This window comes from Sander lucioperca, chromosome 4 (assembly GCF_008315115.2).
Source record: "Sander lucioperca isolate FBNREF2018 chromosome 4, SLUC_FBN_1.2, whole genome shotgun sequence".
In the NCBI taxonomy this organism is placed as follows: domain Eukaryota; kingdom Metazoa; phylum Chordata; class Actinopteri; order Perciformes; family Percidae; genus Sander; species Sander lucioperca.
In genome coordinates, this window is record NC_050176.1 from 33,534,192 (window position 1) to 33,556,954 (window position 22,763).

The window sequence follows — 22,763 nt, forward strand, 5'->3', positions numbered from 1 at the left end:
CAACCAGGTCTGTGGATTATCTTGAGTAGCCTGGTCTTAATTTCTGGAAAGAGACCTTGCTGTTGAGTTTTTCAAATGTATTTTTTGGTGCTTTGAGCACCACAAGCCGAGTGCAATACAGTTCCAATACATGGAGAGAAGGCAGGCATCTCGATGGCCAATATCTCCAGCACTGGGCAACACATACCAACACAATCTAGACTTATATATATAAAACAATGCATAATATTTTATGAGCTGATTATATGTCATCACCTTCCTAAAATAATGGCCTACGTCATTTTTTCAGGTTTTTCAGAAAACACAAAAAACTAAATGGCCTAAGTCACATGCTTGACTTAGGCCATTATACTAAAGGTGTGGAATCACAAGACCTGTTCAACTGAGGATGTAGGCAATTTTACCAGAGGTGGCCAGCACCATGAGGAGATGATTTAGGCAAAAAAATACTTTTTGTCAAAAAATGACTTTTATTTTATTTTAGGCAATTATTTTAGGAAGGTGACGATGTTGTGTATGTAAAATCGTATGCAAAATAACTATGACAATTCTGTACTGTCAGATAAATGTAGTAGCGTAACAAAGGGGTAGAAAATCTAGTAATAAAACCAAGATTGAAGCTGTATAAATATCAAAGTGAAACTATGTTTATGGGAATATTACCAGCTGATTGCACTGTTATAATGAGATAAAATGCCATAAAGCCTGATAGAGTCTGTATTTAAACTCAGTAGCCCTCTCCTAAGTATTAGGTCTGTAAATGTCTAATGAATATGCAGTTGCCTATTGTGTGTGTGTGTGTGTGTGTGTGTGTGTGTGTGTGTGTGCGCGCGCGCGCGCGCACGTGTGTATTAGGGGAATCCTTCAACTAAAAAAGTTCGGGGAGCCTTCTTTCTATTCCTACTCATAACCATCATTGTCCCCGCCCCTCCCTCCCCCCTCCTTGCACTCTTTTCCCAGATTTATTCACGTGCAGCTCGCTCCCGCCTCACTCAGACATTCTGTCGCCAGCGCCGTGACGTCACCTACGCCAGGAGCCTCCTCCACTCTGAACGTTTCCCTCCGCCTGTCTTCAAGATAATCTAGTCCCTCCTCACCGCGCCGACCCTGAACTTGATTATTGAAACTCGCAAAAAACTGAAAAGATTTAGTTTGTGTTTTGTATCACATCACTGGACTTTATTTTAATAATGTTTCGATCATTTTACCCTATTTTAAATAATTAAAGTATGCCTGGTACTGTAATAATATGCTACTCAAATGCCTGTGGACGTTATTTAGTATTTTTAGATGCTATAAGCTATTTGTCAGGCATTTTAGCTTTCTATTTCTAGGGAAGTGTATTTTTAATCATTTTGTGACAGGGAATTCACCTCTTCAACTCTGTTGTGATCAGATAAAACAATATCTGATCAAACGGTATTCTGGATTCTTCTCAGACTCACAATGCAGTATTTCTGATGCACATATAGGCCTATGTATGGATTGATATAGCTCACTTTTGAGGAAATGACACTTCATGTCCTCTGCTGCTGCTGTGCCTGAAGGTTATTTTCATGCATTATCATTCAATATTAATGAGATGGCTTGAAGAACTGTTGGAAATATCACTCTTGACATTGCAAAATTATCCCTCTACCCACCAGTGAAAAGCCTGCATCAGGGCTATGCTGGTTGTGTGTGTGCAATGCATTATTGTCTGGAGGTGAGAAGTTGAGATGATGGCATGTGTAAGCATGCTCCTGTGCTTACCCTGCTCTTGGACACTTTTGTTCTCCTGACAACATAAATAGTGCTTATCATATCACAATCAAAGCAAGAGGGGAACTGAGAGGCAGGCTTAACACGGTGCAGTTCAGGAGTTCACCAGATAAACCACAGAGTTGCCTGTCTATCACTTAAAACTGCTGCAAGAGATTACTGGCCAAGTTTGGAGAATAATAGCTGTTTTATTTAATAAAAACAGAGAGAGGAAGAATGAATGAATGCCTCTGCATGGGTCAATCATAGTCTGAAGTTAGCTGTTTAGAACGGATAGTGTAGTTTTGTCCTATAAATCCCCATTTAAGATAGCTACTTATGTTGTATTTTATGAGGTTTTAGTGGGAGGAGTGAACATCAGATCACCAAAAGTACTCGGATTTCCTCATTGTGCAGTCACTGGTAATACATGTAGAACAGAGCAAAATCAAACAACTATCCCACATTTTGCAGGGGTGTTCTGGGGGCCTCTGAAGTAAGAGACCTCCTTTCTGCTTTCTTTCTCTCTAGAACGCAATGAAACAAGCAACATTTCACCATCTTTGCAACAACAAACTCAGACATCTGAAAAGAAACTCTCCGGTGGTGAGAAGCTCTTCGTAATTTAGCGCGAAAACCGCATTGTTTTACAGTTACATAATCCATTTCCACACAGTGAATGAAGATGTTGGATGTGTGAAAAGTAGGTCTTGTTATTGCCGGGGCTGCATCCCCGCGGCGTAATACTGGCGCTCAGCGGAGGGTGAGACGGCTCCGCGACTCACTGACGCCAGGCCGAGCAGACCCAAGACAGGCAGAAAGAGGAGACATATACACACAGAGAGTGAGAGAGAGAGAGAGAGAGAGAGAGAGAGAGAGAGAGAGAGGGAGCGCAGCAGAGAAAGAAAAGGTATTGTAAACTTTTTGTTTTCTTTTTCAATATGCTAAATGAAAAGTTTCTTTATCTGTATTTTCACCGGTTGTAGTGTGCATGGCTCTGTTTGTAGGGAAGTAGATCCCGACGGTTATCAACTCAACAGTGTGTCAGTTGGCAGCTTCAAACTTTTTTTTTCTTCCTTTTACTCACAGTTTCAGACTGGAGCTGCACATTTAGCCACATTTTCATGAAGGTGCAAGCTAATTGTTAAGGCAACGTGTTAAAAACATCAGTGTTTTGATAAATAACTATATGAATCTTGTAATAATGCAGGATAGCTTACTGTATAGTACAGAAAAAGAGTACGTTTTTAAATAAATACTGTAAAAGTTCTGCTTTTGGACACTAAAAACTATTATTTGGGGTAAAATCACTCTTAAGCCTGTATCAGTGGAAGCACTAGTAAATGCATAGGCATAGTGCACAGTGATTATGCAGGAGGTGAAAGATGAAACTGCAGTTATTAAACACATGGTATGGGGCTATTTGGTTCATTAAGCTACAGGATGTGTCATACAAAATAAATTGCATGGCCTATGACATGTCAGAAAATTGTTAAAACTAAAAGATTTTCAATGATTTACCATGATAGGAAACACAGATAGGCAGCAAATCCTTAAATTTCTCTGAATATTTAGCATTTTTTCCTTGACAAATGTCCTAAGTGAATTAACCTTTTAGCTCTATAATATATATTGGTATGGTGGCAAACCCATGGTTTATGGCTTTTGGGTTATTAAACAGGATGTGATGATCTGTGGTCTTTTTGCATCATGCACTTGTTAACTGAAATTATTTTGATGTCACTGAACCAGTGTATGAACTGATATTATTTTGATGTCACTGAACCATTGTATAAGGAAGTAAACGTGCAGTATAGTCCACCACTCTGGTTAGAAATTCCCACATGCCATCCCTTTACATCTTGCCATAGTTGTTTTTTAAGTTTTCATAATTTCACTGTCTTTTGGCTGGCGCAGACTTGCTGAGGTTATATCAACTGGTGCACCAGTGTGCTGCAAAGGACATGTGTGTGGTTTTAGTTATGTCAATGTGTTTATGAATTTGTGTCCATAAATGTGTATGTGAGAGAGAGAGAGGGAGAGAGAGAGAGAGAGAGAGAGAGAGAGAGAGACCTACAGCAGCTAAGGCTAGATCTCCTGACATTATTGAAGATGACATATCAGATTACCCAAAGGACAGGAATTTGTCCTTGTCCGTGATTTACTTCCAATTGTTTTATCGTTCCTGCATTCTCAGGGTATGCGGCTTTAAATTTGGTTTGAAAATTAAACAAATGGTGTTTTTATGGGATTGAAATGACTGGGTTAGTTTTACGTCAGGATAAAGCCTTTTTAATAAATGGCAATGCAGATGTGATTGTTAGATGATTTTATCAGCTTCATTTCATTCTTTATACTTACAAATCAACATTATATTTGCCTCTTTATACCAAAGTCAAACATTACAATCTATCTATCTATCTATCTATCTATCTATGATCATAGCAAAGGCAAAAAACTACTCAACAACAAGGTGTAAATATAGGTTAGCAGCATTCCTGTATCCAGAGAGTCAGTCACAACAGTAGTGAACAACGTCAAAACCCTCCCATGTGTCTGTACGGCCCGGACAACACAGCCTGCCATGTGTCGGGGTGAGGTGTCCACCCTAACACAACACTGAGTGCCAAGCATGGTTGAGATAGCTGCTTGAAACCCCATGTGTTTGCTAGTTATGTCTGCAGTTGTGTGTGGGACTGGTGTGTCTGGGACAAAAGAATCGGATCCCAAATCAGCCTTATTGAAAGTCAGGACAATACCGTCCCCAATCAGAAGGTTTGCTTGTGTGTTTTCCATGTCATGCTAGAAGAAGTGTGACTTGCTAGAATTCTCTCGCTTGTATATGCCAGTGTAATCTATTCTAGGTCAGAGCTGTGGGGAAAGTGACCCCAGCGAGTTTAAGGAGCCTCCCAGGTCAAAGCCATGTCTAGTTACTAAGGGCAGCACCTCATGTCTGACTGGTTATTTCAAGCTTTGCTCTTCGACTGTTTCATAAGACACGAGTGGCTGTGGTAAATATCTGCATTTGCTGGCTACTAGGGCTGGCTATTGAGTCTCAATACTTTTTTGAAACCAATTGACGTAGTATAGTTGAGCTCAGGATGGGCTGATAAATCAGCCAATATTAGATTATTGCAAATACTGTATATTACCCTATAGGCTATGTTGGCCAATAATTAGCAAGAAATTGCATTACAGAAATTCTAAAGATAGAAGAAGTTTATCCACTAGAGAGCTGTGACAGACTTGTTTTTCAACTGCAAAATGTCCTACTCTGTATGTACTTTAGTCACAATTCTTTTAAGGAATCCTATTAAAAATGATTTGAAATTTGTGTTCATGTTCTTTGATCACATAGTTCCTGGTTAAGTTACATTTTGTCTATTTAAGACCATTGTATTTAGGCAGTTATTGTGCAGCTGCTTTTGTTTAGACACTTTTTAATATTTGAGAAGTTTGACTTCTGACTTCGGTTTTTGTCTACTGGGACTGCAGCTAACGATTATTTTCATTGTTGATTAATCTGCCGATAGCTTGTTTGGGTGAATCATTTATTCTAATTGTTTATTTTGTCTGACTAACAGTCCAAACCCCAAACATATTCAATCTACAAAGATCCGTGAAATAGCTCATAATTCAAGTGATATTGAACCTTGCGATAGCTGCTATTCTGAAGATGCTTTCATACATCATTGGCAGCATTGCTATGATTTGTATTTATAAAAAAGCATATATATTGCTTCCTGTAGTGTGACTCTTTACTCAGTAACGACCCATGAAGGCACCACAGAGACCAGATATACGAGTGTTTTCCATTTCTCTCTCTCTCTTGCTCTCCAAAACAATCACTCTGTCTTACGTCTCTGGCTTTGCCGTCACTCTCACTTTCGTCCTCTCTTTCTCTTTCTGCATCTCCCCCCCCCCCCCTCTCTCTTTATCTACCACTCTCTCTCTTCCTGCACTCCTATGTTTATAGCCAGTGACTCCATTGAGCGGGGGCTAATGGAGGCCCGATCCAGGACCCTGCTGATAAATAATGTAGCTTCTTTATAATGCTCCGTCCCTGGGGAGGGTCCAGAGAGCATCATTACTGCCTCCTCATCCTACACAGCCCAGTCCTAAATTGATTAACAGACACTGGAGCGGTGCAAAATGATCCATGGGGCTAGTGTAGTGGCTAACAGCTCGCATCAGGTGGGTCAAAGCCTCCGCCTGTCAGTGTCGCATGATCCCATTCTGTGCTCCCATTAGCCTCAGCCTCTGTCCTGTGGGCTAACGGCTGATGGCCATAACAAGCTATTGCTAACACAGTAGCGAGAGAGCACTGCCCGGCCACAGCTGTAGGGAATGTCAGAGTGGTTTTTATGGAGCTGTTGTGTAAATTATGGTGTGTGTTTCAGCTTTTACAGGGAGGAGAGTAGCGGCCAAGGCCACTGCAGGCATCTGTGTGTCTCTTCATTGACTGTGTGAGACATGGGTGATGAGGCTCAAAGGTTGATGACTACATATAGATATTTGATGCAAGTAATACATGTTGATTGAGCTCACTGAGTCATGTATTTAGGGAAGAGAATTAGTGCTAAAGCGATTAGTCAATCGATAGAGAATTAATCCCTGATCAATGATAATCAGTTAATCGCTCAAGTCATCTATCTCCCAAACATTGCTGCTTTTCTCTGTTTTGTATTATTGTTAATCAAATACATTTGTGTTTTGGGCTGTTTTGGCACATTTTTATCTTTTAAATCAGAAATGATATAACATAAATCAGGAAGTAACACAAAATGGCATTTCAGTATGGTTATGAGAGTATTAGTGATCAGCTGGGGCTCAAACTTTTCTCTGAGTGAAGACTGCTAGAATCAAGATCTTTAGAAGGCGACAAGATAAAGGACTTTTATTTTGCATGTAGATTAGATCCGAGATTCATTTTTGAATGTTGACAGACCAGCTGCAAAACTGCCTGCATGTGAACACCAAGTCTATTTAAAGTGATTTTTTCAGAGAGTCATTCGGAAAGTTGGTGCACAAAAAGCCTGTTTATGTCATGCGAATATCCTAGTCTATACATAGGTATAGGAACAGAGAGGCACAATGGCGCCTTTATATTTTGACTGCCTCACAGACAACTCTAAACTAGCATTGTCCTAAGAACCAACACAAAGCCATATCAGAACCTTTAAATAAGCATGCGGTCAAGCCAGTAGTCAGATATTTCTAACTGCCAGGGTTGGAAATATCCAAGAGATATGGTCTCCAGCTGCAGCAGAATGAAAGCAGAGGATTGTGAAACCTGCTCCAGATGTTACAGTACAGAACTTTCTGGAATGGTCCATCTGAAATGGATTAAATGTTGTTTTTCTGCAGCTAGCCCTGAACTTGTGCTGATAGTGCTGGCTGTTATTGAGAGGCCATCAGAGCAGCTTTGTGGCTGAAAGTGGATCAAAAAGACTTCCTGTATGTCTGGCCGGTGACCGTGGTACAAAGATAATATTGCAGTTATTGCCTTTTGAACTTTATGTCACTCGCGTTCGTGTGCGTCTTTTGCTTTGTGTGAAGATGTACCGAGTCAGACGCTGACAAGGTCACAATGTAGTGCGATACATCAGCTTTTGAACATTTTGAAATTATATTATACTAACAATAATAGTTATATGATAAATGTAGGATGAGACAACACCAGCACAAAAATCCCCAAACCTCGATGGCGGAACATGGGGGCGAGCAGAGGCCATACCCTTGACATTTCTGATTACAGTTGGGTATTGAACCTCCATACCATACTTTCTTGGCACTTAATGAAATGTGTGCGTTGCTGTCACATATCAAAAGCAGGAATTAAATGTTTGGTCAGATTTGTATCCTTGCTTAGAAATGAATCGTTTTTCAAGCAAAAAGGTAAAACATTGGATGGTTTCAACTCCTCAAATCTTTTGGTTTTTGAAAATATCAAGCAATTTGAATGTTAGTTTGGGCTCTGGGAACTTGTGATGGCCATTTTTCATTATTTTGTGATGTTGTATAGACAAACAATATGTAAATTAATCAATAACTCGAATAATTTGATTACTAAAAATCCTCGATGCAAAATGATTTGCCTCGAAGCTTCGTTTAATCAATGTTACCAACATTTTATTGCTCACGGTATTTCCGCACGGATGATTCTTACTGTCGCACACCGGGCTGACGCTGCTTTCGATACATGCCATGAAGACTGACGGCAGCGTAAATAGTGAGGGGCTAAGAGACGAGACAGGCTGGAGAAAACATAATAAGCAATGTAGGCAATACAAATTTAGCTTTTTCTGAAAATTAAACCTATTACTAACCTAACTATTGTATATTATTGCTCTTCAATAAAACAAAAGTATTTCTTATCCGATTACTCGATTAATCGATGGAATAATCAGTAGAATACTCGATTACTAAAATAATCGATAGCTGCAGCCCTAATTAGATTAGTCGCTAATTTTATTTGTGTATTTGTTTCGCTCAGACAAATTTCTTGTACGGCTGCTTGTGTTTAGACAACATTTAACATTTGTAGACAACATGTTTATATTCCTCAAAATTAGGTATCAAAAGAAGGTTTAAAAATAATTGGTCTTGGTACCACAGTCAGGCATTGTATCACCCTTAGTATCAAAATATTACAAAAGATACCCAACCCTAATAACGAAAATAGTTTTAGGTCTTTGAAATGTGAGGCAACATTACCGCAATAAAGCTACTTCAGTGCCTAAACAGGCGGGAACGGAGGCCACGCCCATAATATTTCTGATCCATCCTCCTCCACTCTTAACAGTTTCACAGCAAAGAAAACCGGAGAAAGAGCGAGAAAGGAAGATGAAAGTCAGGGGTGGCCAGTTTAGGAAACTGTCTTTTTCTCTCCCACCCTGCACCTGTGGAAAAACCTGCAGCTCTCAGCAAGAGGAAGTGATGTCGCTGCTGTGCGGGCGATGATAGAAATGAAGACATAACTAACACAGCCTGTTTCCTGTCTCTGTGATGGTTAAAAGTGGTTCTCTTAGGATGCTAGTAGTTTGTGATATCATAGTGGGGTGTTGAGATGTTTTTACTTGATCTGTCTCTCTCTCTCACACACACACACACACACACACACACACACACACACACACACACACACACACACACACACACACACACACACACACACACACACACACACCCCCCCCCCACACACACACACACACACACACACACACACATATTCAACTCCAGTGTCTCCTCCCTGGTACGTTAGTCGTTCAGCGTCACTTTTGATAAGCCAATGTGATTCGGGTGGCTAAGCTAAGTATAGGTACCGCTTGCTGCTTTCCTGTCAGTGTGGTTAGCAATAGTAAGAGTCCATGGCCCCCACAACACACACTACACACAAATACACACACACACACACACACACACACACACACACACACACACACACACACACATGTTGTAAACAGCACCTGTTCTCATCAAACTTCCCTGCCCGTTTGTCAGTATGATGTAGCCTACACATGCAGTAGCTGACAAAGATAGAAATGGCTATTTATCCCATAATCTGAAAGGCCAAGAATAACTACAGAGCGGTCTTAATGATGTATTTGTTCCTGCTCGTAGGAAATCCAATATACTGCAGGCTTTACTGTAGCGAGTGATGCATCCTCACCCATGAGTCAGTGCGGATAAAAGGTAGTGGATTTCTGACAAGCTGTTATTTGATTGTAGGATTGCATCTGAACATTTGTGCAAAGCAAACCTCAACCATAACTATGTTTTTATCTTCCCTAATTGCATTCAGAAAAAAAAAACTTAACAAGAAGGTGGAACCGGGAGAGCTCAATGTGCTCTTGTTTTCCGTTTTTAAAAGCTAGAATGTGTGTACGTCCTGGCTACTGAATTGGTCCTGTGGGACCCCAGTGAATGGGCACATTTATCCTGGGGTCCACATGCACTTCCTTTTTATTGAACTGCACATTGCCAGATTCCTGCCCGAAACCAGTGTTTGTTGGTTGGTGGTGTTAAAGCTTTATAGAACATTTGCCTCAGCAGGCTGCTCATTGAAAGTCTCCATCTGAAAGACCTTTTCAAATTTCACATATCTGCATCGTCGTCAGACAAACACTTGTTTTGCTCTAGCTGCTACCAAGTTGTGTTTGTGATAGCATCATAGAGGATTTCAAAATCTTTGAATTATAGTCGTATCAAGTAAATCTATGGGTTTGCCTAATCATAAGTCCTTACAAAAACTCTAAATTTGGTGTTGTTTGGTGCAGTGTTGAAACAATTAGTCGATTAAATGATTAGTCTCTCTTTGTCAGTTTTACAGTATATCATTGTAAATCTGGCCCTAGGAAAGTGTGAGGGGCATTTTCTTAAAATTTACAGACTTTATTATTATTTTAATAATTTATTTGAGAATTGATTCATTGATAATGAACATGATCATAACTTGCAGCTAAAGCTGTCAATTAGTCAATCAATGAATGTTTTGTACTGATGTTCAGACAAAAGAAAAACTTCAATTTTAAGATATTAATTTGGGCTCTTGGAAAACTTAAACTATTTACTGACGATTTATAGGCCATACAATTTGAGCTGCCATATAGCTACTTTGTGAAATAGATGTTAAAGAAATGGACAGGGTGGCAGATTTAACCTGTGAAAGAGTATACATGTCTGCAAACTTTGAATCAGGTGTTAAAAATGCAGGCCAAATTCCTACAGGTTGTGTAGGCTAGATACTTTATTTTAAGTCCTTTACCGTAAATGACATTAGTGAGTGGTGGTAATGTGACAAGCCATACGGATAGGAAGCTATCCAGAGAATGCCTGGTTGGAGCTGATGTTCAGAGGAGGGTGTCCGTTGTGACTCCTCTGCCAGTTTCCCAGAAACTATGACAGACATGGCCATAACAGCTTTAATGGTGACATCATCGCCTTATCAAGGGTTCTGGCAATCTTCTGGTGGGACGCGAGTGCTGCTAGTGATGCAAAAGGGGGAGATGTTAATGTGTACCATAGTTGCTACAATTTTGGTAGAGAAAGGACACAGCAAGCAGGACTGATCTGCAGAAGTATGTTTGAAATCTCTTAATTTTTACTGATAGATGCTAACCTACCTCTCCTTTTCTTCTAGTAAGTGACTGTCGAGAGGACTTGATCTTACATCTTGGAAGCTGAGGATTATCTGAAACTCCAAAAGGACAAACACACGTTTTACCCTGTCACTTCTAAGGCTGAACTGTCCACCACCGCTGCTCACACTTCTTTTGGGCAGAAAGGAGAGGGGAGGAGGGCGGCTTGTCCAACATGAACGTCACCTCGCTCTTCTCCTTCACCAGCCCGGCGGTCAAACGGCTGCTGGGTTGGAAGCAGGGAGACGAGGAAGAAAAATGGGCAGAAAAGGCCGTGGATGCTCTGGTTAAGAAACTGAAAAAGAAGAAGGGAGCCATGGAGGAGCTGGAGAGGGCCCTCAGCTGCCCAGGTCAGCCCAGTAACTGTGTGACAATCCCCCGCTCCCTGGATGGACGGCTGCAGGTGTCCCATAGGAAAGGTCTGCCCCATGTCATTTATTGTCGGGTGTGGCGCTGGCCTGACCTGCAGTCCCACCACGAGCTGAAGGCCCTGGAGTGCTGCGAGTACCCCTTTGGCTCCAAACAGAAGGATGTGTGTATCAACCCCTACCACTACAAACGAGTGGACAGTCCAGGTGAGTGATATGATCCTAAAATAATTAGTACTGACCTTGTTAAGTGAATTATGTGACGGACCCACATTGTCAGTGTTTTTATAAAACCACAATGAGTTACATTCATTTAGTCAAGGCATTCCTTGTGTTACCTTACATAAGAATGATTCCTATAAGCTTCACACAAATCTGGGAGAAATAGAGCAATGGCAGATACTCTGAGTTGAGGTAAAGCTGGACCGATGCATTCTTAGAAATTACATCACAGATGCTGACACGGTATCATTTTTCCACTGCGTCTCCTATCTGTTTTCTGAAAGTCTTTTTATCTGTTCAAAATGACAAGAAAAACCATCACACACCTTTTATTTAAAAGACATGCAAAATTTTAGAAGAGGACGTTAAAATGTATCATGTGATTTCGCTTAAACCCAAGTTCACACTTCACACAAGGCAGCAAATTAAAGTCATCCAATTACAGTTATATACAAACTGAATCAAATAGATCAAAATATAATGAAATAGACATCACTAACTCCAATCATATAACATATAAAAAATAAGAAGACCATATAAGTAAAAGTCTAATTCAAATAAAATCAGGATGAGCTCTCCGGTAAAACTATTTTTAACTTACAATGTTAGAAGAGATTTTAAAAAAGATTCCAGAGCCTTGGGGCCTTCACTGCAAAGGTAGTGCAGAAACAAAACAAATCAAACACTACTTGGCCTCTTACTAAATAGAAAATAAGGGTCAGCTGACAAGATAGAAACAGCTGTGTGCAGGGTGCTAAGTGTGTAAAGGGCCAAGAGTGTGTGTGTGTGTGTGTGTGTGTGTGTGTGTGTGTGTGTGTTAGTTCATGTGTCTGTGTGGAGCAGGAAATTCCATCTGGGGGAGAATGAGGGCTTTGTTTTGGGCATGCTCTGTGCTGCTGGCTTTTTTTAAACATTTGTGCACACATGTAGACACACACCGTCACACAGGCGTGTTACAAAAACCAGGATACACACCCACCCACACACACACACACACACACACACACACACAGAGTTTCTCTGAGGATAGCTGGAACAGGAAGCCAGTCACCCACACACAATGGGAGGAAAGAGTTGTTGCCTGCCTTGCACACTTTTTGTTTTAGCAGCGGGTGGAAGACGGAGGGCTAAGGTGATTAAACCCCACAGCACCTGTCTGTCCACACCGACCCCTCCCCTTCTCCCCTAACACTGCCTGCCTACACACACATCCTGTCAATCTCCCTTCACTATTCAACCAAACACCTGCTCCACATATAACCTTTGAAATAAACTGCTACATTGATGCATTGGGCTACCTGCAAGAACACTGACAGCAGCGCGGGCCCTGTTGAAAATTTCAGCACCAGTTTTATTTATCTGCGCAGGTATTTATAGAGATTTAGTGGAGCATATCTCTGTGGTTTCTATGTACTGTACCTGAATTGTCCTCACATAAGCCAGGATATTTACCCTAAGTGATGAATTCCTCGAGAATGGCTCACCTCAAAATGTCTTTTCAGAGCAGAAGCCTGAGAGTCTGGGCCAAATACTCCTGGCTAAGACTAACAGGCTGGAAACTGACATTTGAAAAATGCAGGGACATCTGCACTCAGAATGTAGAAACATTGTGAGTGCCAGAAAGATTTTTTTTTAAAATTATGGAATCAAATCACTGTTTGTATGGATAGGTCAATTATCACAGTAGCCAAGTCACATACATCACAAAACAATAAAATGAAGAGACCTAAGGAGGCAGGTAAAAAAACAAAATAGAATAAAGTATGCAAAATAAAGTACTGCAGTACAAACCCTATAAGTCCTGCTCATTGATTTACAACATTGACCTACAGCTCATACACCCAGAGATGTTAAAGGGAGAGCTACCATGGTATTTAACAGTATGGTGGACAAATTTAGATCGTCTCAGGCTTTATGGCATTGTAACACTTACTCCTAATCAGAACAGAAAGAAAAAAGTGTGCTACAAGTTTTTTTAAAGTCATTGTAATAGTGCTAAGTGGATAAACTGAAAAAAAGAGCTTTAAAGCTTTCTATCAAATCAGTGGTTGGTTTGACTTGAACATTTTAATGGAGTTAAAGGATCTAAACATACTGCAAAAACACATAATTATTGGTTGCAGAACTTCTGATGCATCAAAGCACTTCATGTTTTAACCACTTTTCTGTCTTTTTCAGTGCTGCCCCCTGTGTTGGTACCGAGGAACAGCGAGTTCAACGCCAAGCATACAATGTTGCCTCGCTTCCGCAACCCTCTACAACAGAATGAGCCGCACATGCCGCAGAATGCCACCTTCCCAGAATCATTTGCTCAGGCCAACACAATGCCCCCCAATTTCCCCAATTCGCCGGGAAACAGCTACCCAAACTCACCAGGAAGTGGCAGCAGCAGCGCCACGTTCCCTCATTCGCCATCCAGCTCTGACCCCGGCAGTCCATTCCAGATGCCAGGTGAGATCCAACAGTGAACCTTTCTCCATTTTTCTTCATTTTCCTCTGTACTGAACAACAACAACAACAACAACAACAACAACAACAACAACAACAACAACTCACTTCTCTGCTCTTTGTTTTTGCCTCCTTCCTGATGCAGAGACTCCCCCTCCTGTCTACATGCCCCCAGAGGAGCAGATGACTCAGGATTGCCCCCAGCCAATGGACACCAACCTCCTGGCTCCACCTTTGCCTCTAGAGAGTAACAACCGGCCAGGTAACCATGGCAGTTACGATCTCACACACATACTCCCGTCCTTGTGTTCACAGTGATATCATCCACATAATAATGTTTGCACCTGCTTGCCTTGATCTGCAGATGCAAAGATTTCTGGGAAGTTGGTAGCTTTTTTTCTATTGTGGTCAAAATCCAAATCCAAAATAGAACGAAAAAGCCAGCTGAGTTGGTATGCCATATCCTGACAGATAAAACCTGAACAGTGTGTGGAAAGGATCTGTTAGTTTACAGTGAGGCTCTGTTTGTGGGTGCGAGCCCCTGGGAAGCTCAAAGCCTCAGCAAATTAAGCCAGGCCTCAGAGCAGTTTTATGAGGTCTATAAAAGCTGGGGCTTATGTCAGCTCTGCTGGTGGTAATGACTTGAAACTCGTTAACGATAAGATTCACTAATTACCTCCAACTTTCAGATCTGAAATGTGGTGTATAATTGCTGCTATCTCGGCTTTGTGGTTTTGGCTTTATTGTGCTAGAGACACATCTGAATCCTGCATTCATGAATACGCATTAGATGATACAGAACAATGGACATGTACAGAGCCATCTGATTTGAAGGGTAATTATCATAGTTTCTATTAGTAATGATAAGAATTATATTTGCTAAGTTAATGGGTGGGATCTGAAAATGCAGAAACATTACTAAAAGTCAAAACAAACCCCCAGGTTAGATAACTTAACTTGGAAGAGAAAAAAAGGTGAATTGTAAAATTATTATCTTCCATCACAGCTACAGACTGACTTACTGGAACAACTGTTACCTATTTTACACATTTTTTTAACTAAGGTTTAACACTAAGTACAGTAGGGATTGTTACCAACATATCAGATGGTTTTTGCTTTTGACACCTTTATACAAAGCAATGTCTATGAGTTGCAAGCAGTGCAATCAAAGAGTGATTTTCCCTTCTCAGGATGATTTTTAGAGGCATTACGAGGTAAAATATTCAGTATTTAAAAAGAAAAAAAATTTGTTTAGCAGAATTTCATCTTCTTGCCCCATCAAACTTGGTTGTAACAATGTCGCCACGTTCTCAAATCTCAGGAATTACTTTGGTGAGCATGATGTTATCACAACCGATACAGAACTAGACCGAAGTTTTAATAAACCAAACCTTTTCTTGAATGGTTAAATTTTACATTTTTACATAAACAAATCATGCAGGTGTTTGCAGTTAAAATATTCTCGCCTCACATTGGAATAACCGCTTGACTTCGGTCTGAACTTTAGTTTTACACACCTGACCAACAAAATATTTGTACTTTTTTATGATCATGCATCCAAGGCTCAAAACTTCTGCCCACACATGGTGACAGCAGTAGCGAGAAAAGCTGTTGAAATGTTTGCTGGAAGTGTGAGTTTAGGGAGTTTTTCCACAAGATGCATCCTGTACAGGGGAGCTGGTTTCTATTGTAAAACAGCTCTGGGAAGGGGACAGACAAAACACACCTGCTAGCCAGTGCCATGCTACAGAGGAAGTTTGGGAGAAGTATGTGCTTAGATAACATGATTTATTTGTCTCTCTCAGAGTGGGTGAGGCCAGCTGGCAATTGCTCAGAGAGAATGGCCAGGCACCTTCTATTGACTGTTTTTCTGCTCAATAAAGGCTGGCACACAGACCTCAGACAGTAGACATACTTTAGGATGCATCTGCATTGATTTTGATCAGCATAAATGTACACAAATGTAGCCAGTGGGTCCTATATATTTATTCAAATCACTATTATGGGCTATGGGGAACAATTTGGAAGAAATAATTGTGCAGATGAGTAAGATTTACAGCTGAGCCTCTTTAGTATCAGTGGCTCCTTGCAGCTTGTCTGCACAGAAGTCTGCTCAGAGGAGTTATAAATGTGCATTAAATGTGTCTGCGTGTACAGTGTACTCAGCTCACTCCTGTGACTGTTAATGTGTTTCCTGCGCAGATGTGCAGCCTGTGGCCTATGAGGAACCCAAGCACTGGTGCTCTATTGTTTACTATGAGCTCAACAATCGGGTTGGAGAGGCATTCCAGGCGTCCTCCACCAGCGTGCTCGTTGATGGCTTCACAGATCCCTCCAACAACCGCAACCGATTTTGCCTCGGCCTGCTCTCCAACGTCAACCGCAACTCCACCATTGAAAACACCAGGCGGCACATCGGCAAAGGTGCAGTATGGAAAGCCTGTCAATTAATGCAATGCACCGACTGTCAGCAGACGAGACTAAATCAATTCATGTTGTCAATAAGAACAATAACAACAAATTGAATAAACATTTTAGTGTATTGATTTTAAGATGATCACACTGATGTTTTGGGGCCGTTATATTTGCTGATGAAAGTGACACAACAGCTCTGCTTCTCCAGGTACCAACACTTAATTCTCTCCTGCTTCCTCTCAGGTGTCCATCTGTATTATGTTGGTGGGGAGGTGTATGCAGAATGTCTGAGTGATAGCAGTATCTTCGTCCAGAGTCGTAACTGTAACTTCCACCACGGCTTCCATCCAACAACTGTCTGTAAGATTCCCAGCGGCTGCAGCCTGAAAATCTTCAACAACCAGGAGTTTGCTGAGCTGCTGGCCCAGTCCGTCAACCACGGCTTCGAGGCCGTTTATGAGCTCACCAAGATGTGTACCATCCGCATGAGCTTCGTTAAAGTACGCTGATCAGATTCAGTAATGTTACATTTTGGCATTGTCTTTCTATATTTAGTATGAACTGACTAGATAAAGTTTTACAGTTGATTCACTGTTAAAGGACAATTCCGGCGCAAAATCAACCTAGGGGTACCGAGTCGAACGTTCTCTGGGATATGTTTTCATGGTAATCGAATGTGTCTCTAGCTTTAAACAAGCTACCGCAAACAGGTGGTTAGCTGCTAATGCTACCTTTCGGGGCAGATGGTAAATCACTTTTTTATACCACTAACAAGGCTCAAAATAGCACCACACTTCAACGGTAGCATAATGAGAGTCCCTACATGCGACAAACCGAAGCATTGAGAACTTTGTAAGTGTACAGACAGTTTATTAAAAAGAGATTATAAAGACAGTAGTGTTCATGTTTACATGTGGGCGCCATCTTGGAAAATAGTCATGAGCAGTCGAATCACGAACGCTGTGTTTGAGCTATGTTACTGGTTACTGGTTGCACGGCGTTTGTCGTTCAACTGCTCATGACTGTTTTCCAAGATGGTGCCCGCATGTAAAAATGAATGCTACTGTCTTTATAATCTATCTTTTTAATAAACTGTCTGTACACTGACAAAGTTCTCAATGCTTCGCTAGAGCTAAGCTAAGCTAGAGACACATTCGATTAGCATGAAACCATATCCCAGAGAACGTTCGACTCGGTACGCATATGTTATTAACCCCTAGGTTCATTTTGCGCCGGAATTGTCCTTTAATACTTAGTATCAATGTGCCCATTGTTTGTTTTTTATTATTAAGACATCTCAGTGTTCATACATTTTGTTCATAAATAAGTTTATTTAAAGGTGGGGTCTGCGATTCTGGAGAAAAATTGTTGATATTTGAACTCAACACCCAAACAAATACATCCCTCCTGTCAAAACTTTAGCATGGGACAGATTTACCGTCCCTCTTGCTCCCACTGCCTTTCTCTTTATGGATCCTTGGCCTGTCCCCTGTCCTGTGCAAGAGCACATACGGAAAAGCGTTATGTGGTTCGGTCCGAGCCACTTTGTTTGTTTCGCATTTACAGAGCCAGGACTGTGTATGAACACTGCATATTTTTTAAAGCTCACTCAGAATGGACAGTAGCAGACCGTGAGGTGATATTCGCTGAATTTAACAAAAAGTGTATTGGGTTAGAATCTCAGACTCCACCTTTAAGTGAACATTGGATTTAAAAAAACACAAACAATTTGAATTTTGAATAACATCTGCTCCAAAATGAACATTACAGGCAACAGAAGCATCAGTGCACATGACGCTAGTTAACATTACACTTGTAAACACGGTTAAAATGCAAAATGGTCTAACGTGTGTCTTTATTACATTAGGAGTCCAACACTGGGACATATAACAGTCTGCAGCTAAAGACACAAAGTAGACTAGCTGCACTTTGAGCCACCATGGCCACTGCCATAGTCGGAGTTGTAGGGTGCGTGCAATTGCACCTTGTAAGCTCATGGCGCATTCAAGTGTACCTCGAGAAAGTCAAGCTGTTGTTGTAAAGTACCCTTCTGCCATCTAGTGGTTATTCTTATTGTTGTTTAACAGCAATTAATTGGTGAAATAAGTTATTGTTATTTTAAATACATTATTTAAAGTTGACGGTATGGCCTTAGCAATAAACAAGCCGTTCCTTAATGTTGCCAGCTGTCGTTTTGACCTAATTTTTTTTTTGATTACGCACTTTTTAGGCACCGGCACTGTTTTAAAAGTATGGTTTTAGAACCGGTATCGGAGAAACCCAAACGATACCCAACCCTAGTACAGTAAAGAGTAGTTAATTAGTGGTTTCTCCTCATTTTCTCTATTTTATATTACTTGATGCACCTTTTCAATGAAAATCTATATAAACACAAATGAACCCATAAGATATTCTAATAACCTTTTTCTGAATTGGGTATACATTTCAATGTTAACAGGGGACATTTTGATACAAAGTACAATCTTAACGTGGACTCAAGCAGAACTCAACACCAACACTGGACAGTCAAAGTAGAATTTGAATGAGTCTTAAATTAGGAACTAATACAACTTGTGGCAAAAATTCTAAATTATGTGTTTTCATGTGTTGCAGGGCTGGGGAGCAGAGTACCACCGCCAGGATGTGACCAGCACACCCTGCTGGATTGAGATTCACCTGCATGGTCCCCTGCAGTGGTTGGATAAGGTGCTAACCCAGATGGGCTCCCCCCACAACCCTATATCCTCCGTCTCATAGGTTTCACTGTCCTCAGCCCCATAACTGTCCATACCCCAGCATTTTGGTCTAAGTAGCAAAAATAGGGTCACAGATTGGCTTGTGGCTCAGCCAGTCTGCCTTTTCAGATAACTGAGGTTTTGACTGAAACACAAGCTGAGGCCTGTACTACGAAGCAAGTTCAACATGCCCTGGATTTATATCAGTTACTCGGCTTCACCAAACCTAACAACCGTGGTCCCGTATAAGCTGTGTCACGACGGTGGTTAACAACTTGTTCAATCAACCCAGGGTTTCCCAATCCAGCGACGCGTGCGTTCATGTAAAAGACGTGGTGTTTGCACAGCATGACCAATTGCAAACATCTACCAGAGCCGCATATTTTACATAAGAAGAGCAAACTATAATACTACATATATATGAAGAACGCAGACACGGTTTTACAGGTGAAATGCAGTACAGTAGCTGCTTCCTAAAACAGGAAGGAAAGCTGGCAAAAAAATAGCCGACGCTGTAAATGCGTAAATCACAACGCTTATCAATACCACTTCTCCATCAGTCAGGCACAATATCTGACCATAATTACACTTGTGCTTTCCATAAACTGTCGTTGCTTTAGCCTATTATTTCAGTTGCAACCCCCTTAAAAAATATAAAAACATAATTCAAACCGATGTGCGCATTGGCAACATACGGCTCAACAAACGGACAAATTGCCTGTACGTAAATCTATATCTTTCATAAAAATACCCATCGGGGAATGTTAACGGGGTTCTCAGTCTCTAAATGTTTTAACTTTTATGAGTGCACCTCTCTCTCTCTCTCTCTCTCTCTCTCTCTCTCTCTCTCTCTCTCTCTCTCTCTCTCTCTCTCTCTCTCTCTCTCTCTCTCTCTCTCTCTCTCTCTCTCTCTCTCTCTCTCTCTCTCTCTCTCTGCGCACCGAGCTCCGGATCTTCACAATCTACACAAAACCCTGGGTTGAACCTGAAGTTACCTCGTTAACGCCAAATCTTGCTTCGTAGTACAGGCCTCTGAACTAGGACCAGTAGGGCTGGGCAGGTTGTTAAATGGGTCGGTTTGTTCTCTACTTGAAGGTTGTCTGAATTGGGCACATTTACAGTCTGGGAGAGGAGTAAGTAAAGTGAGCGTGATGCAACTGGAAGATACTTGAGCTTTGTGACCAACTGTAATAATTAGACCATCACACTCATCATGACGCAAGTATCCTCCCTGATCTTGCTCCAACAAGGACTCTTTTTCATTGTTCTATTATTCTGACTCATTACTAGTTTTCATCTAAATATTCCCTCTGAAATCCAGATATATACGTGTGTAGTAACAATAATTATGGGACATTCCAGGTCACCAAAATTGCAGTCGGCTGCTGTCTACTCCCTGACTGCAATGAGGTTGACATGAAATGTACTTACGGCATGTAAAAAGTTAGCAGGAACTTGGAGGTTGACCAGTATGACTGAAAAATGTCATCATTCAAATCATCTCCAGATACTTAAGCAAGTATGCCGTTTCCTCAAAATGTTCTTTTTTTAGGCTAATAAATAAAAGCAGTACAAAGTTCTTATAAAAATAAAATCCCATCTAACAGATCATGAAAAATAATATGCTAATAAGAGGGCAAAATTAGGGGGAGTTTGAGAGTTTAGAGTGGGGTTTAGTGTGGGGCATTGCACTAAAAGGGCATTTCAGATTATTGAGAAAAAAGACTTGTTTAAATGTTGCTCATCTTGTGTTACACTCGTGTTTCAAATGGATTTAAAAAAAAAAGTATAGTGTTTAGACATATTCACTATTAGAATATGTGCTGTGCAGTCTGGTTTTGCAAAGCATAGTTTGGTTAGTGTAGCGTTACACATTTAAGACTGGTAGCTGAACACCACATGAAGCAGAGTGTAGTTTGTCCCTTGCTGTATACTCTGCAGAAAAATCTGATGTATCAAATATGAGTCACATTAAGGACATCAATATTTCAGTGACTGTGATTCATTCTCTTATTGCAAAACTTGTTAAATGACTGATATGGGAAAATGTTGAGCATTCAAATTTTAATTGTCGACTGAGAAAAGGGTATCAGTTAGTTTTTTTTTTAATAAAATGCAGATTTTGCCATTCAATTCTTTTATGCTTTGAGCAATCCTCTTTGCTATTAAACTGTATTACTCTTTACATTCTTTTTGTATTTTTTGAACATGTTTTCTGTTTTGTTTGTCTGCACTTTCACACATTGCCTCATTGTTTTTGTTTTCTCCTTTGTGGTTTTGCTCAGTAAAACTCCCAGAAAAGCAGTTTTATTCCATGAATATCAAGCCTCTACTGGAAGATTCAATAAATTTGTTTCATTACTTTGCAATATATCTGTCTCTTTTATGAACACTGTGTCAGGGCATGTGTGTGCCTGTGTGTGTATCTGTGTGTTTTTGTGTGCCTGTCTGTTTAATTACAGGCCACCCATGCTAAGAAAATATGCATCTCGTTATTGTCAGGGACTTTCAAAAACATAAACCACTGTGTGTGTGTGTGTGTGTGTGTGTGTGTGTGTGTGTGTGTGTGTGTGTGTGTGTGTGTGTGTGTGTGTGTGTGTGTGTGTGTGTGTGTGTGTGTGTGTGTGTGTGTGTGTGTGTGTGTGTTCTTGTTTAACTGTATTTGTGGGGTCCAAAAACCAGGAGTCCAGTATACTTGTGGGGTCCCAACAGCTTTGTGTGGCCAAAATGCTGGACCCCACAAGTTTAAAGGGCTGTTTGAGGATTAAGACTTGGTTTTAGGATTAGGGTTAGAATTAGGTTATGGTTAGGGTGAGGGTAAGGGTTAAGGTTAGGCATTTAGTTGTGATGGTTAAGATTAGGGTAAGGGGCTAGGGAATGCATTATGTCAATGGGTCCTCACAAAGATAGTGCCACAAACCTGTGTGTGGTTGTGTGTGTGTGTGTGTGTGTGTGTGTGTGTGTGTGTGTATGTGTGTATGTGTGGACGTAGACTTTCAATTAGGGAGGTACAACAATTACAAGTGCATCAGAAAGCACACAAACTGCACTAATGTTAAGCGTAATTGCATTTTCCAGGAAATTGCAGGAAAATACATGAAATAAAGTGTTCTCCTTTGTTTTATGGGGCACATTGTGACAGTACTGGAACAGTTACAACAGTCTTCCGCTGAAAATCACTGACTTAAATTTGTGTGTGTGTTTGTGCGTGCAGAAGTTCCATTTGACTGTACATGATGTGGGTGGTATGGTTGCACAGTGGTTAGTACTGTTGACTCCCAACAGTTTGCTGTTTCTCACAAATTCCACAGACAGGCACGCCAGGTGGACTAGAGACTCTGAACATCTAAGACTTAAAGTGTTGGGTTATCTACGCTGCGTATTACAGCCCAGTGATGTACTGATAATCCACCCAAGGTGTCTCCCTTATTTAATTTCAAATTAACTGAAAACCAAATGTCATGCAGATTTGTCTTGCAGTATAGTCCTATAAAATGCATTTTAATGGCTGCAGATTTTGTTCATTTGTATTGTGCCAACAGCTGTATTTTATGGTTTTATTTATTTTCAGTATTGCAAGTCAAATTATAACTCACATGTCCATTCTTTTACTAAAATGAAGGCCCACTATTTTCTTTCTATTTCAATGCCTGCTATGTACTTTGTGAGTCCAAGAGCCTGTCAACTAAAAAGAG

At 40.7% G+C, this 22,763-nt stretch overlaps 1 protein-coding gene across 1 annotated transcript; it reads left to right on the plus strand.

Moving 5' to 3' along the window:
• The first annotated feature begins 2,521 nt into the window (after positions 1-2,521).
• Positions 2,522-21,436, plus strand: smad1 (SMAD family member 1). The gene is made up of 8 exons (XM_031276971.2): positions 2,522-2,650; positions 10,883-11,455; positions 13,649-13,921; positions 14,064-14,180; positions 16,121-16,342; positions 16,577-16,833; positions 18,947-19,224; positions 20,100-21,436. Exons 2-7 carry the CDS (start codon positions 11,056-11,058, stop codon positions 19,088-19,090), a joined length of 1,413 nt encoding a protein of 470 aa, XP_031132831.1. The 5' UTR covers positions 2,522-2,650; positions 10,883-11,055; the 3' UTR covers positions 19,091-19,224; positions 20,100-21,436.
• Positions 21,437-22,763: the final 1,327 nt, after the last annotated feature.

Excerpts from the sequence above, each read along its gene's own strand:
- smad1 (XM_031276971.2), top strand. The coding sequence starts at position 11,056 with ATGAACGTCACCTCGCTCTTCTCCTTCACCAGCCCGGCGGTCAAACGG. Across the intron at positions 11,456-13,648 it reads CAAACGAGTGGACAGTCCAG|TGCTGCCCCCTGTGTTGGTA; the intron begins GTGAGTGATATG and ends TGTCTTTTTCAG. Across the intron at positions 16,834-18,946 it reads TCCGCATGAGCTTCGTTAAA|GGCTGGGGAGCAGAGTACCA; the intron begins GTACGCTGATCA and ends CATGTGTTGCAG.